This window comes from Argiope bruennichi, chromosome 9, assembly GCF_947563725.1.
Source record: "Argiope bruennichi chromosome 9, qqArgBrue1.1, whole genome shotgun sequence".
Lineage (NCBI taxonomy): Eukaryota > Metazoa > Arthropoda > Arachnida > Araneae > Araneidae > Argiope > Argiope bruennichi.
Genome location: NC_079159.1, coordinates 15,102,609 through 15,119,916, shown reverse-complemented (window position 1 = coordinate 15,119,916; position 17,308 = coordinate 15,102,609). Strand labels below are relative to the sequence as shown.

Genomic DNA, 17,308 nt, shown 5'->3' with positions numbered 1-17,308 from the left:
GCAAATGCGTGAATTTTTCTACACCAGTTGGGGTAACGCTATGCAGATTATACATTTTTAATTTCCTTTATTCTGTTTTATTTCAATTCAAAAGTACTTCAGAATGAATCTGAAACATGGATTAATTAACAATGTTTAATTTTAAATGCACAAAACATTAAGAAAATAAACAGAATAGTTTGAAATAATCCGCCGAAAAATCTTAACCCTAGCCTCATTACTGTTGGGAGAAAAAAAATTGAAGCCTTACTCATTTGGCGGAGGGGAAAATGGAAGATTTTTTTGGCGGGAAAGTTAGTTTTTAATTAATAATTAAAATTTCAAAAAAAGGGACCCCAGGTGCACATTCCCGACCTCTAAGGTATACATGTACCAAATTTGATAGCTGCATGTCAAATGACCTGGCCTGTAGAGCGCCAACACACACACACACACACGCATTGAGCTTTATTATAAGTATAGATGATTAATGTTGAGTACTAGTATGGTATATCAATATAGTATATCAGAGATATCATTGGAAAGGGTAATAAAGCTGAAAAAGTAACTGAAAATAAATGAATAATTTTAAAATTACATTTTTTTTATGAAATAGGAAAGTATTTGATAAAAAAAAACTGAAATTAAAAAACTAATTTTAAAATTGCATTTTTTGCATGAAATAGGAATGTATTTGATAACGCAAACAAGCTATTAATCAATAATTTTAATTCAAAATTAACTTCTAAATTTTTTTAACTAATTTGGTGTCTTTTATTCCAATGATATCTTGCAAATTAAATTCCCAAAAGAAAATGCAGAAGCCAGGGCAATTAAAGTTGATTTTTAATTCCAGGATAAACTGTACAATAATTTATTTTACCCTTAAAAAGCGTTCACTTAGTAATTAGTTTAAAATCTAAGACTTCAAAGCCTCATTGTATCAGATTCTAAGGTTTCGAATTGCAAACTAATTACTAGATTAAAGCAATTAGAAGTAGAAAGAATAACAACAATTACATACAATTTCAACCGTAATTGTTCCCACTTGTTCCTTTAGTTTAAGAATTCAGCATCGGAAAATTACTTCAAAGGGTTTGAGGATAAATAAAACTATATTTTTAATTCAACACCTGTTGAATATTTTTATGCGTATAGTCCTTCCTCAAGATTTCCGTTAAAATTGATAACTTAATTGAAAACATCCTTAATTGTTTCTGTTTTGATATTAAAAGAAAAAAATTAATTTGATCTGTTTGTTGTTCGGAATTAGACTTCGTAATTTTGATCCATGTAATGAAAACAACGCAGTACCCTGCATCCTCCTGGAAGGCGCCTCGTAATTGAAAACGAAAAGCTTCCGGCATGGTGTGTGTTTTTAGTCATCCTAATGAGTGCAAAAAAGGTGCGGGACCGGCTTCTCCCACCGATGACAAGACACACTTCCCAAGGGAAGGGTTATACCTTGGCTGGTGATGACCCTAAGGACTCAACAATAGTTCCCGCCAGTGTTGCTGTTATGGCGGACAGGTCATTCAGATTTTTCCGCGTGCCTTCGGGTGGGTCGGAGAAGCCAGTTTAAGGTTACAGTGCACACTTGCACACACACACATATGCTCTATTTCAAAATTTGTACATTTTATTAAAGGAAGAGTATTAGATTGTTAGGGATTTAGTATGTGCCAGGATTGGATAAAAAAATATCTTTGACAAATTTCAATCGCTTAACCGTACTGTTCTAATACCAAAGTCTAAACAATTTCTACATCGCATCAACGGAAAAAAAATTTCACTCACAACTGATTTAGCCTATAGGTAGAAAAATCGGCTTTGATATTGGATGAAAACCTATGTAATTGAACCTTGTCTTCAATTTAATCCATTTTTTATAATGGATTAGTTGCAAGTGGAGTGGATCCTTGTTCATTTCTGTAACTGATCTTCCTCGGCGATACATAGCATAACGTCATCCTGAACCCCCCCCCCCCCGGTGCCTATAACACTGAGTTATCTAAGCAGCTGGATGAGCACAAGATGAGAAAGAAGAAAGAAAAAAGAAAGAAAGAAACAATAAACAGTCCAGGAATCTCCACAGAGAATCCTATCAGTGTCAAATCCTGCACGGTTATATTTAATGTTTTGTCTAAGTAATTATTAAATGAAGGGAACAAGAATACATAAAAACAAGTGGGGACAAAGGGTTGAATTTACAGAGAAATGTTTATGTTTATAGACGCAATCCCTTTACATTTTTGAGGCCGTTAGCTGAAGGTAAACTATGCAAATTGAATCGAAAAAAAAGAAGAAGAAACTATATAAATAACATTGTAAACATCTGTATGATATTTATAAGCATATAAACATTGTAGAATCAGAAATATGTAGTTTCTGTCTTGGTCCTTGTCAAAAAGAAATCAAAGGATTTTGATTTCCTTTGTGAGAGCGTGGTAGTTGATTTTGTAGAGTATTTCAATTATGAGGGAATAATATAGACTAATTTTAACGGGTGATATTTTGGTCTTAGCTATTGAGTTGTTGTGAAGAGGTCTTGGTATTTGTGAATATGATTTACTATGGCTTGGATCTTGCTGCGAGAAAGGGTACTCGATGTAACTCCTCTATACCATTCTTCCTCCAGATTTGTTCCTAGATTCCTCATGCGCCATGAGAGAGTTAGCAAGTAATCTGTGGCATAGTGAAATAGGGATCCTGTCTCCTCACAGCTACAACAAGGAGAGTTGGCCTGATGGAATCTGTGTAGGTATGTTGTAAATGGGTCGTGTCCAGTGAAAAACAGGACAATCCTCGTTGATACAGAAAATCTTGACAACTATTCAGAGGGAATACCAATCTTTACTAGTCTTGGATTAATCCAGAAAAGATGTCATCATTTAGTGTTCCTTTATACATTCGAGTGTAAGAACGTTGATACAAAATCCCAATTCTTTCATTTTCCAACCAGTTAACTAAACTATTGTTCTCTTTTTCTTCATGTAAGTGTTAAAATGTTGCAAATTAACAAAAGATTCAAATTTTTGACGTACCGCTTTAGTCAGAGTTGATCTTTTTCTGTATCTTACTTTTCAAAACAGCATTGCACAAGTTATCAGGAATATCAATCAATCTGTTTATTATTATTTAAAAATGACCTAATTTCAAAAGTTAATGAATGATTTATATCAAATGGCTAATTAATCTAAATGATGAATGATTTATTGCTTTGTGAATGCAATTTCAATTTCTGTTTACAAATTTTTCTTGCACATACATCAATGTAAATGATAATGTGTGCTTTAATAACGGAAACATTGATAATGAAGAGCTTTACATTCTGTTTCTGTGGAACTCTCCTCCAATTCAAACTTCGATTCATCGCTGGTCTCAAGATTTTCTAATTTGTACCGAATACTTTGTTCGAATCTTATTCCAACAGTTTTATTTAAAAACCCTATGCATATATCCAGGAAGCATTAACAAGCGCACTGGCGCATTACTAACTCGCACTTCTTGTTGCTAAACTAAGTCACTCTCTCCTTTATACTAGCATTTTCATCTGTCATTTGATGGCAGTTGAATGAAATGCTGGCTTTCTTCATGGCATGTATTATTTGTATGACTTATTTAGATGAGATGTTTGAATGCAAGTACTTTTATGCATAGGGACTTGCACCATTGTATTTAAAGCTTTCCAAGTGAAAAAATATTTGAAATGACAATAAACCCTTAAAAATTGCATTTCAATAAAACAAAGAATATTTATTAAATCCGAAGCAAGTAATAAATTCGTGATTGATTTTTAAAAAATTTTATATTGCAATGTCATTTTAAATTTAGTCTATCAGTAGGCCAGGTTCAATCAGTATGTCTGGTTTCAGCTTTGTTTCTGAGAATTTAAAATGCTAATTATTATATTTTGAAATTTTATTTTTTAAATTCTAATAAAAGTAAGAGTAAGAATACATTATTGATCTTTTTAGATAAGTTTAAAATATTTTTTTTCTAAAAGTGGTGAACCACGATAGTCCATGGTACATTTAAAGGTGACTATAAAATTATCTTGTTTTGGGGATCATAGGTCTAAGAATCAGTTCTCCGTCTCTGATTCCAGACAGTCCATTCTAAAAACAATTCTTCTACTTTTAAAATCTTTTTGCTGGGATTTACTATCGTTACTGAAATCAAATCGCTGATTTTAATTAATTTTCGTAAGTGAATTAAATATATCATTGCGAAAAATATACAGCTCTTTAAAACCTGCTCATTTAAGTAAATAATCTTTACTTTTGTAACTCTATTTTGTTTACATGGGCTAAATCAAGAAAACTCGAATATATTCTCCAGCTAATTGCCAACATGAATAACATTCAGTACCACCTGTATCACTAACAGAGATTTATGAAAAAGGGGAGTCTTGTGTTTGGAAGAGATGGATGGATTGGAAAAAGGACAATAACAATTACTCTTTCAGGCCCACCTCCCCATGTGTGTTTGAATGAAGGCTCAAGCGGAAAGATTGCAAGTTCCTCTTGGTTGGATTTCCTCCAACCAGTTCCCCTGCAATCATTCTTGCAAGATCATTGATCTTCGCCAGGTCTCTTGATAATACTGCCTCCCAACCAAGTCTTCTGAATAGAAACTTGACTGAATCCTTTGAGGGATCTGCAAATGCTTTTTTTATAACAGGGGTACTGAACGAAAAGATACTCATGAAATAAGGGGAATGAACTAGCTTTTCTGAAGTGCGGATCTTCATTCTGTCATAAAAGTTCCTCAGTCTGTCCATCTGTAAAATGGATTAGCAGAGATCAATTATTCTGTAAGACTTCAACTTCGATCCACTTATATGTGCATTCATTTAAATTAGATATTTTTTTTTTTTTATTTTCTCGTATAGGAAAAAGAATTCATGTTTTCGGCGAATCTCCGAGTTTCAAACTTCCCTGAGTCCGAAAAGCACATTTTTAGCATTAGCACTTTTTTATTCCTGGTTCTCTGTCAATAACACAAAAATGTTTTGAGTCAGACGGCTGAAATTTGGTATATATTATAGTGAATAGCTTATAAGCCAGTAACAGCTACGCTACCCGAGCAATTGCTTTTGTATCATGGTCATGTTACTGGACTGCGAATCACAAGGTCCCAGGTTCTATCCCCGTTCATCACAATCCGCCACATTGGTGACCCGGACGTGATCCTTCAACCTTCGTACAGCTGTTGTGGCGCCATCTACCCACAGCAAACCAACTTCGTCAGATTCACTTGACGCAGCAACAAAAAAAGGCCGCAGCAACCCAAAGTCGTCAGACTCACTTGACGCAGCAACAGCAACCACTCACCCACACACGCTCGCCATAACGCTTGGCGCTACTCGAATGGGTACAGGGGCATGAGAATCAACAGCTAATACATCAACAGTCAACAGCTAATACATCATCACTCAACAGCCATATCATTTGTCTCACCTCCGACTAACTGGAGGGAGAGTCTGTAGTGAATAGCTTATAAGCCAATTAACAGCTACGAGCAATTGCTTTTGTATCATGGTCATGTTACTGGCCTGCGAACCACAAGATCCCCGGTTCTATCCTCGCGCATTCCAATTCGCCACAATACAATTACGACCAAAAATGTAGATTTCTGTAAAATTTTGAACGAAATCCCTTCAGTGGAAGTCCGTGTCCTTCTGGCTGTTCAAGTACAAATGAAATCGATTAATAAAAAAGAGCTAGATAGATAAAATCTGGTACTCAGCTTACACAACCAAAATTTAATGTTTTGTCAAATTTTGAACGAAGTCCATTCAAAGCAAGTGTGTCTGTCTTGTGTCATACAGATATTCTCAATGTAAATTATCAATTTTTCAGTTAGTAATCTCATTTCCCTGTAAGTTCAACTCAAAGTCACCATTTGTTTAAGTATTCTTTTCCCCTCTATCCAGTTATTACATCACCAAAAAATTGAATATAGTCATGTAGGATTTGACACCAATGTGATTCTCTCTGGAGAACCCTGGATGGTCTGTCGTCTCTTTCTTTTTTATCTTCTTTCTTTCATTTTTTTTTCCCCTTCCATCTTGTGCTCATCCAACTGGTTAGATAACTTAGTGTTATAGGCACCGGGGGCACAGGATGGCGTTATGTTATGTTTCTGTCTTGTTGTTCGAGCATAGTGATGTCGATAACTACAAAGCGCAAAGAACTATAAATTGGATCCACAGGTTTAGCATCTAAAATATAGATACTTATCAGATTTCGAGCCAAATTCGTATAAACGTTCATCGTGTGTCGCTCTGTAATTTCGCATCCATATAAAGGACGCATAAATACAGTGACTTAAATCAATCAATGAATCGGTATGTTATCTTGTGACAACAGCTGTAGCTTTTATGGCCAGTTCTAGTGTCAATCAGCTGGTAAATTGGCTGCAAAATGTATACTCGCAATAGATTCAGCAAAAGTGCTGTATTCATTCCAAATATCTATATTTCGTAACTATCCTTCACCGGTGTCAATTCACTGCCTTACCCTTCCTCTGCCCTTTGTGCAGAGGAAGGGATGATAAAACCTTTATTGGAGAGTCCCCGAGAAAGTTCTGGAGGGAGCATTCCCGCTGGTTAGACATCATTATTTTATTTTATTAAAAAATAGCTTTATTTTTAAGCCAAACAGTAAGAAAAAAAAGTTTTATTTTCCTTCCCTTTTACTATTTTGATAATTAAATAGTTAAAGGGAAGGAATTTATAAAAATTAATTCCACTTTTTTTTTTTACTGTCTTATACATAAAGAGAGAAGTATGCATCGTCTTGAAATAAGTTTATAATAACAAGATTAATAAAATAAATAATAATATATTATTACTGACTTTGAACTTATTTCAAACGAATCCGAAAAATCCGCTTGTTAGATGCAAAATAGAATTTTAAATCTTGTTGCAATGAAACTGGATAGAAATATCATCTGAAAAAGTATTTTTGCTTCCCTTTTGAAATTTTAAATGCAATGTTCAAAATATTGACTTTTTAATAAATCTTAAAATGAGAGGCAAGTTGAAACTCTTCCTATCGCCCCCAAGTCCCTAAGTCGATACGACAACACTCTGTCTCTCCATCAATAAAGTCTTGGAAACACATATCGTTCCTCCAACTAATCGCCACCACTAATAACACTCGCTTTCGCCTACATCAGTGATAGAGATTTGCGTGTTGGGGAGGAAGGGGTGGTCGAGAGCGTTCACTCTTTCAAGGCTACCCTCCCCGCTGTGTGTGGGAGGGAGGGCTCAAGTGGAAGGATTACAAGTTCTCTTGATTGGGTTTTCTGAAACCTGTCCCCCTCATAGTTTCGCCAAGATTGCGAGCCATTGATCTTCATCAGCCTTCTTTTTTCCGCCGGGGTTCTTGCCGGTGCTGCCTCGCAACACGTCTTTGGACTAAAATCCCCTGAAGACTCCACGAAAAGATCTGCAAAGATTCTCTTTCAGAGGAAGTTGGTTGAAAAGAGCCATATTAAAGAAGTTGGATGAACTTAGTTTCCAATAGTGGATGTTGGAAGATGCAAGTCTTTTTCTCTATAAAATATAAAACAAATGCGTTCATTGCTTATCAGGAATTGGTTTCACAAAATATATTTGTTCGTAACTATTTTTTTAATTATTATTTCAATTTCAAAATTAGTTTTATTTTTCGACCAAATTGTAAAGACATATTTGCTGCTAGCATTTAAAACCTTTTTCTAACATATTAATTTTATATGTTGCTAACTTTTCTGTAAACAGCGGAATTTCGCTTGAAATACCGTTTAAAACGCTCATGAAATAAAGCCTTTTGCTATAAAGCATTACGTTTGATACACAATTGTTTTTTCGGTACTAGATGTTCTCTAAGAAAAGTTTGCTTTATTTTTTTAATTTAAAGTTAATTTTAATAATTTATTCTTTCTTTAATATGATCATAGTATATTATTGGATAAACGATTTTTACATATCATTTTAAAAATGAAAAATTTCAGCAAATCAAATGAAGTTAACTGCCTACATTTTTTTCCAATTTTAATGTGTATAAAAATACTTTAAGTACAATTTATAACAATGATTTTCATTGTTTTAGATAACTGAATTTAACCTCTTTTAAATTACGAAGATATTAATTGTACAAATTATAACTGCAATATAATTATGAGTAAATTTACTAATAAAAACTATTGATTGCTGTAGAATACCAGTTACTGATTCTACAAAGCAGTTTTTCCTCCAAAACAGAACAAAATTTTAAATGAAAAATTATCTCCTTTAAATTTTAAAATTTTGCGTTTGGTCGTGCATTAAGTTACAGCTAGCTACCTATGAGGAAACTTTGATGTCTATATGGGGACGCGGTGGCCTGGTGGTATGGTCTCGGCTTGTGAGACGTAGGGTTTCAAGCTCGAGACCCGATTCCGCCGAAGAAACGTCATGTAGAGAGATCTGTTGCGCGCCAAATCCGTCAGGGCCAAACGCCCTCCTGCCGGTGTGGTATGGTGTGTTGCGGAGATGGGGTGCTAGCTCAGACGTCGTCTCCGTCATCTGACTGCGATTCAAAATCGCGAGGTCCGTCCCAAAATAGCCCTAGTGTGTCTTTGCAACGGGATAATATAACTAAACTAAACTTCATGACTTAGCTATAAATTAATATAAATTTATCTGAACATACGCAACAAATACATAAGAAAGCACTATTTTTTATAAATATAGCGAACTGAGATCTATCTAATATGATGAGTAACAGAACATCTTATTTTATAGAGTGAATATAAAATGTTTCCTTTAACAGAATGTATGATCTTTCAATAATTTGAAATTATCGCCTTAAAATTCGAAAAAAAAAAAAAAAATGCGAAAACCAGTATTCAAAAATAAACGAATCCAATTTTAAAAGTAATTTATATTCTTTTAATTAAACATTTTTAAGAAGAAACGTGTAAACAAATGTATCTTCTAAGAAAGTTCTGGATGGGGGTTTTTTGTTAGTCTATTTACCTTTGATATAAAAGAATTTATAAATTTTTTTCCAAGTAACATAAAAAAATTCCGTCTTGTATCTAAGGCGCTCTTTGATAATGTTTCCTTTTTCCATTGCATTGCAAAAAAAATTAATTATTTTCATTCATTTAAAAAATTAAGACTCTAATACGATCAATTAAGCCGAAATACTTGGAATATCATAAAAGCTATTAAAAAAAATAAAGAAAATGTCACATGCTGAAAAAATATTTTAATTCGCTTTTTACGAAAAAATAGTAATAAAAATCACTTTATTAATGAGCTTACTGAATACATGTTTTCTGTTATTAATTATTTTGGTTCACCATTTGAAAAAATGAAGAAATTACAAAAGCTTTTTAAGCTTTTCTCTTCAAACTATCTAACAAACTTGATAAAAGAAATGAATTCATTATATATGGTTGCGTCTTTTGACACAAAAAGATATTAAATATATAATTTATATTTCAATACTTTTTGCTTTCTCATGTGCGAATTATATAATAGAAAGTATAAAATCGTCAAAAAAATTTGAACTCTAGATTTTTACGGATTTCTGCATCTAGAACCACACTGAATGTCTGCCTGCCTCTGCCAATAGTAATTCATCATCTCGTTGAACGGGTAAAATTTAGTATGGGTTTTTGATACCGTAATTTTAGATTTCTTTTAAATTTTGAACAAAATTTATTCACCTTAAGTTTTTTGTCTGTGACCAAGTAAACAAGATAATTAAAAAAACAACAGAACATAAATAACAAATTCGAAGAAATTTGGTGCATTGTTTAAGCATATAATATTTAGACCATTATGAAATTATAAAGCAAATGAATCAGCGATTGGTCCTCTTTCGGTCTGTACATTCGTAATTATAAATATTTATTAAAATAATTAATCACAATTATCAATAATATTTAAAATATTAAAATTTGATGAGACTGAAAGATAGGGATTTTTGTTTAAATGATTAATGCATTACAAATTACTGCGGATGTAAATGTAATATTATTATACTACAAACTAACAGAAACAGTGAAAAACCTATCTCAAAGTTGATGTCTAAAAGAAAGCAATTATTCATATTAATTTTAGGATGAGCATTAACAAACAATTAATGTTTTATAGAATATTAAAATGAGTTTGAATTTCATCATAAAATTAAAAATGACAGATTATGCTCAAAATTCAGTTTTGAAAATTTATTAAAATTAAACAAAAATGAAATTTAAATCATTAAAAAATAATTTTTAGTTTTTAAAATAGTATAAAATTCATCTCTGAGAGAAATTTTTTTTCTAAAAATGTAGCTGAAAAACATGGACAATTTATTTAATTTACAATTAACTCATTTATAAATTTCGGGTTTTTGAAAGTTAACCGTGTCCTTTTCCTTGCCTTTAAGAACAAATATGCCAAATTTCATCAAAGTTGGTCCAAACTTAATATTTGCATAAAAGACACCGAAGCAAATACTCATCTTTTTACATACAAAATTATTAGTTTATTAATATTTCCTTTTCTTTCTTTGTAGGAAATGGACTGCATCGTGAATCAGATGATGACGGTTGCAGAATACCTCGGATGGGACGTATCCGAACTAAAGCCGGTAAGTTTTTGCTGAATGGACATTCTCCATCTCTTATATTCTTTGATAAGATTTCAAATAAGTATCCTACATTTTTAAATATGCCATTATCACCCAAACACACAACAAAAGTTCCAACATCTTGGATAACTACAAAAACTGGTAACAAACAGTGTTAAAATTGCATTTGAAAAAAAAAATGGGAGAATTGCATTTCGCCATTTCAGAAAACTCGCCCTCAGGCAAATCATCTTTTCTTTTCACCACAAAATATCCCCGAACTTGGAATCTCTAGGATTCCCAGTCGGTTAAATGGGTATACGAGGAAAAATTTATCAAGAAAAAAAAAGTGTTTAAATTTACATATAAAAAAATAACAACACAACTATACATTATACAATAATGAAATAAGGAGTGACAAAATATTTACGTTGTAAATTCCGAAAAAGAAAATTAAAAGTAATTTTAGACACTAAAATGCTCCTACTAAAGATCGCTTTATGAAACAACTCCTTTAATCCAGATAATCACTTTCACCAAAAACTTCCAATCCAACTAATCTACTCTCAATCTCAATTAATTCAATTGGTTATTAAAATAACTATGATCTATTATAAAGATCAGAATAAAATTATCGATGGTAGATAGAACTTGAAAATTGATCTCTGTTTAGAGATAAAATATTTACGTTGCAAATTTCGTAAAGAAAATTAATAGTAAATTTAGGCCACAAAAATGCTTATATTAAAGATATATTTTACGAAACAACTCCTCTAATCAGAATAATTGGTTTCACCGAAAACCTTAAATCCATCTAAATCTACTCATAAATTGAATTTTCTTCGAGTTCGTTTATATTGAAAAACTGCAAGAATCAATCATATCATATATTTCCTCACCAATTCATAAATTAGGCTTAACTGAGTCTTTAATGGCTATGATATTTCAAAACTCTTTATATATTTTTTGTCAAAGCGAATTTATGCGTGTCTCCCGTTGCTTTGTTGCAGATTCTTCAAGAAATGATGGTTGAAATCGATTACGATTCAGATGGTACAGTCTCCCTGGAGGAATGGAAAAGGGGAGGACTTACAACCATACCTCTTCTTGTGCTCCTAGGATTGGACGCTGTAAGTGGAGATAAATTTTATGTCTTATCCAATAAATCTATAAATCCATAGCAATTCCAGTAAATCTTTCTGCTCCCCCCCCCTGATGTTTTAATGCGTCGTAAATAGTATAAATTTGGTTAAATTATATGTAAAGTGAATAATGGAAATTGGTTTGGAATCTCCAAGGATGGGGAGGGTTAAATCCTGTTTAAACAATTACGATCACGTTTCGTCTGCGCTTTAAAATGATTTGAATGTACCCGTCGCATAAAAACGCATTTCCATGACATTTAGGAAGTTTTCGTTTAAAAATATATCTGCTAGAATAATCGATCGTGTAGATTTACATAAAATTTCGAAAGAATTATAAGTTGTTTGAGGTTATGTGATGACATTTTGAATGAAAATGTGACACTTTTGAATTTTTTGCATGAAATAGATTAGAAAATTTTTAAATTATATATATATATATATATATATATATATATATATTATTGCTAAAAAAAGATATAAAATAAAAATCTTTTAGTCTATAATTTTATGAAATGATTTGTTTAAAATTTTGCACATAACTTAAGAAATTTACTATATAGTTTCTGAACAAAGAAATAAGCTGTATTTGTGTAGAATCTTTAAATACTGGATATTAACTGATAAGGAACATGAAATTAAAATTTTTTTTTTTACATTATGAAGTACAGGGAGGTCATAAAAAAACTTTGCCGCTATATGGACATCTTGTGGCCGTTCAACCGATCGAGATGAGATGTCCGAAATAAATATTCAGAGGTATGAGCTCATACCTCTGAATATCTTTAACTGAAACCTCATTACGATCGGTCGCATGGACTGGCCTCTAGAAGTTTACTTGATTGGTACATTTTGGTTTCATAGATGTTTTTTCAACCTTTTTTTAAAAAAAAAAATACTCAAAATTATAATTATTTTCGAAAGTTTTCAAAAAAAATTCATCCCGAAAGTAATCACATACTTTAAATACGTTTAGAAATAGTTACTTTTGAAAATTGAGAATATACAACTAATCTAAAAATAGAGCCGAAGAGATTATCTAAAATATTTAAATCGAGATTGTTTATAATTTTTGAAAATATTTGTTACTAGCCGCCTTTGGCGACCAGCCGGTTCGCCAATCTTAATGTTCGTTAAAATTTTAATAATTAAATATTTTATGCAATTGCAACTTTAATAGATTCTTCAGCAAAATATTTTAAAACTTCAAATTTTGATAGTCATATAATTCACTCATAATATTAAAAAGGCCTTCAGTCATAACGTGATATGTATATCTCTAATTTTCTGTTACTCCTCGTAGAATTTATGCTTTAAATTAAAGTGTAAATGATTAATCTGCGATTAATATAATAATATTTTTTACTGAAACAAAGCATTTTTTTAATAATATGATTACTGATAATAGAGTCACTGAGCGTTTAAACGTTATGGGCACTAAAGAATATCTTTCTTAATTTATGTAATATCTCAAGAATTTGTCAACAAAATTTTCTCAGATTCATCATGAACAGATCGATTAATCAACAATGTTTAATTTTAAATGCATCAAACACTAAGAAAATAAAATGAATCGTTTAAAATAATCGGTCTAAAACACGTTAAAAAACTACTTAAAAAACGATGTACTTAAAACTATAAGCATATACAAAAAAATATATAACTAACATAAATAAAATTTACTTACAAAAGCATGCAACTAACATAAAAATAATTTAAATCATCTGTTGATAATGGTTGTCATGACAACAATCAGAACACAAAGCGCATGCGTGAATTTTCTTCGCCAGTTATGCTAACGCAAATGCGTGAATTTTTCTACGCCAGTTGGGGTAACGCTGTGCAGATTATACATTTTTAATTTCCTTTATTCTGTGTTATTTTAATTCAAAAGTACTTCAGAATGAATCTGAAACATGGATTAATTAACAATGTTTCATTTTAAATGCATAAAACATTAAGAAAATAAACAGAATCGTTTGAAATAATCCGCCGAAAAATGTTAACCCTAGCCTCATTACTGTTGGGAGAAAAATAAACTGAAGCCTTACTCATTTGGCGGTGGGAAAAATGGAAGATTATTTTGGCGGGAAAGTTATCGGTGGGGAAAATGGAAGATTTTTTTGGCGGGAAAGTTAGTTTTTAATTAATAATTAAAATTCTAATTAAAATTTCAAAAAAAGGGACCCCAGGTGCACATTCCCGACCTCTAAGGTATACATGTACCAAATTTGGTAGATATAAGTTGAATGGTCTGGCCTGTAGAGCGCCAACACACACACACACACACACACACACACATTGAGCTTTATTATAAGTATAGATAAACAAGACAACCAGATTTTACTTTGGTATTTTACTTTTTATATAATCATTAGCAGCCTTCGGCGATCAATTGTTCCACCACATTAATAATATTGATATGATCATGTGGGCCAATTTTGATAAATTATATTTTATCAAAACAAAAGAAACGTAGTAATGATAGAGCATTCTGATTGGTTCTGTTCAAGTTGTTGAAATGAGTGACTTTTCAAAATTACTATATTTTACAATATTTCTCAAAAAGTGAGCAGGGACCATTGATGATGTATATAAAGTTCAGGAGTTTTCATATGAAATGAAAATTGGCGAAATCAGTGAAATGTTTCGTTCGTTGGGTTCTTCCCCTTACTTTGAAATGAGTATAATGAAGCAGGGTTTTAGACATTTCTTTAGAAAATGAAACATGGTGAGGTCAATCTAGAAGTTATAAACTTCATTATGAAATAAAAATTTGAGAAACCGCACCTGTATTTAGAGCTCTGAAATTAGATGTTTTCCGAGTAAGGGGGGGGGGGAGGACCTAGTTATTTTAAATATATAGATAACTTGCAATTAACTAACTGAAAGCAAAATTAAACGAGAAAGTAACATTTAAAATTTAAAGAATACAATGTACAAGAAATATGTAATTAGTTATTTCTGATCTTTTCATTTCTTTGTAACACTAAAAAAGTTTAAATCAGATTTATATTTCCTTATAATAGCATGTAAATTTATGAATTGGTTCCAAATTTAATGAATTTGGAACCAAATCTTGCGCCAAATAATGATCAAGCAATGTCTACTATGTGATCATATTATTCAACTGCGCTAAACACTGTCCTTGGTGAACATGCTAGAATGACGCGGTATCATGGTAATTTCCACCGCAATTTCAGCATACGTGAAAATGATCGCACTCCTTCCATTTGCACGATGACAGACTACCGGACTCTAATCGTCCGTGAATAATGTTTCTTGGAATAATCAGAACCCTCGTCTTCCAATTTGGCGAGCGAATTAGAGGATTCTCTTACAATAAAGCAATGCATGATGCCATCGGTAATTTGGTAGATCTACTGTTTCATGTAAATTGCTCCGAGAAGAATGAGAATCTCTGTCTTGGATCTAATGATTTGCAGGATAATGTCGTGCTTAGAATCTACTGCCCGTGCTGGATTTTCTAAGATCCAACTTTGACCTTTCAGAAATCATTCTGAACTTAAATGTTTCTGGGTAGCCTTAAGGATGCAAATGAGTGTTGTTTTAAGTGTTCTTCAAGCCTCCAAGATATTGTTTTGACATTTGTCTTCCTGTCTTTTGGATTGCTAACTTAATTTATTGGAAAATAATTTTGAAATCTGAAAATGACTGTAATATGTTTAAAGTGTATTGTAGAATCATAACGTTATGAATTGAGTGAACTTTTATATGATTTGAATAATGTAATAATTTGAATTTATGGGATACTAGCAGTATCAGATGAGGCACGTTATTACAATGACGAATCACAATATATTATCGATTTGGAAACGAAGTATTGTAAATTTTTGCAATAAACAACAAAAAAATGTGAGTATCATAAAAAAATCTAAATCTAACTAAATTGAAAAATTCATAAATTAAATTTAAAGTACCATTTTATTGGACGGATTTTTTCGAGTCAAATCAAATTTATTGTGAAACATTGAAAAATGAATTTAGAATCGTACGAATTCCAATGCACAAATGAAGGAGTAATAATTATTTCGATGCTATATTAAAATTAATCAGAAAGATATAATTTATGTATACTCAATTACTAGGAAAATTTCATTGTTTAATAAAAATATTATCTTTCATTGTTCACAGAAATATATATAAATTTAGCGGTTACTAAACTATTTTAATACTAGCCGCCTTTGGCGACCAGCCGGTTCGCCAATCTTAATGTTCGTTTAAATTTTAATAATTAAATAGGTTGAACCGGAGTTTAACCCCCTTCTTCGCCAAGTTGCGATTTTTTTTTGGCGGAAAAGAAGTTGGCGGTGGGGAAAATGGAAGATTTTTTTGGCGGGAAAGTTAGTTTTTAATTAATAATTAAAATTCTAATTAAAAATTCAAAAAAGGGACCCCAGGTGCACATTCCCGACCTCTAAGGTATACATGTACCAAATTTGGTAGCTGTAGGTCAAATGACCTGGCCTGTAGAGCGCCAACACACACACACATTGAGCTTTATTTATAAGTATAGATAAATAACTAACGCTGTAATAATATCATGAAAGCAAGATCTGTAAAGGAATGAAATTTAGAATAGACGCATCATGAAACTCCGAAGATTGTTTAGAGTCGTAACAGAAAAGTAATGTTCTACTTACGTTGCTGGTCTTAATGAAAGAAATCAGAGATTCTTAAAAACTTCAGAAATAAAAATAAATTATTTCCTAGAAATATCTTTTTTTTTTTTACTTTCTCGTATATGTACTATAGAGAGAAAGTATAGTAAGCGTCAAAAAATTAGAACATGAGATTTTCACCACGTTTTATACCATCATGAAATGGATTCTAAAAATACATTTTTGAAAAATGTTCGAATGTGACACAGATTTGTCTTGACACAGATTTTACTGTGACACAGATAGTCTAGATCAAAAATGCTAGATTCGTCCTTCTAGATCAAAAACTCTGTTATCTAAATGGATGAAATTTGGTATACAGTCTTCACACCAAATTTCTATACTCCTATCAAATTTTGGGCAAATTCTGCACAGAGAATGTCTGTCTGACCAACCGTTCTAATATAAGTCAACACGATAATTACAAAACCAAAATATAGATAACATTCCATACAAAGAAATACCATCTGTAGTCTAAACACCTATCAAATTTTGAGTCAACTCCAACTAGAGATTGACAGTCTGTCTGTCTAAACTTTTATAAGCATGCAAATAACTCAAAAATACGGTTACTTAAATAAATGAAATTTGGCATGCGATTTTGTGATTAAAAGCGTAATTTAATATCATTTTTTTTGTTTCAATTGATTCAAAAAAACGCGTCAAAAACACTCATTCTATCTTCGAATATTAGCAACATGCCGGAGATTAATCGCCAAATAATTCGCCAAGAATAATACGATATATTTAATATAAATAATAAATTCCCGCCAAAAGTTAATATCGCGTAACCATTGTACGCCAATGCTATGTAAGGCATTCTCTGGAATAACACCTTTATTTGAAAGTATGCGAGAAAACTCTTCGGAGACCACTCCAGTTGGTTAACACTCCATTTAGGTATAAA

The 17,308-nt window shown here is 31.8% G+C and overlaps 1 protein-coding gene across 1 annotated transcript in view; it reads left to right on the top strand.

Moving 5' to 3' along the window:
- Nucleotides 1-17,308, top strand: part of LOC129984733 (diacylglycerol kinase 1-like) — a 618,611-nt gene that overhangs the window by 523,763 nt on the left and 77,540 nt on the right. The window contains exons 11-12 of the mRNA XM_056094680.1: nt 10,524-10,598; nt 11,588-11,707. Coding sequence (XP_055950655.1) covers nt 10,524-10,598; nt 11,588-11,707 — 195 coding nt within the window. The remainder of the gene's footprint in view (nt 1-10,523; nt 10,599-11,587; nt 11,708-17,308) is intronic.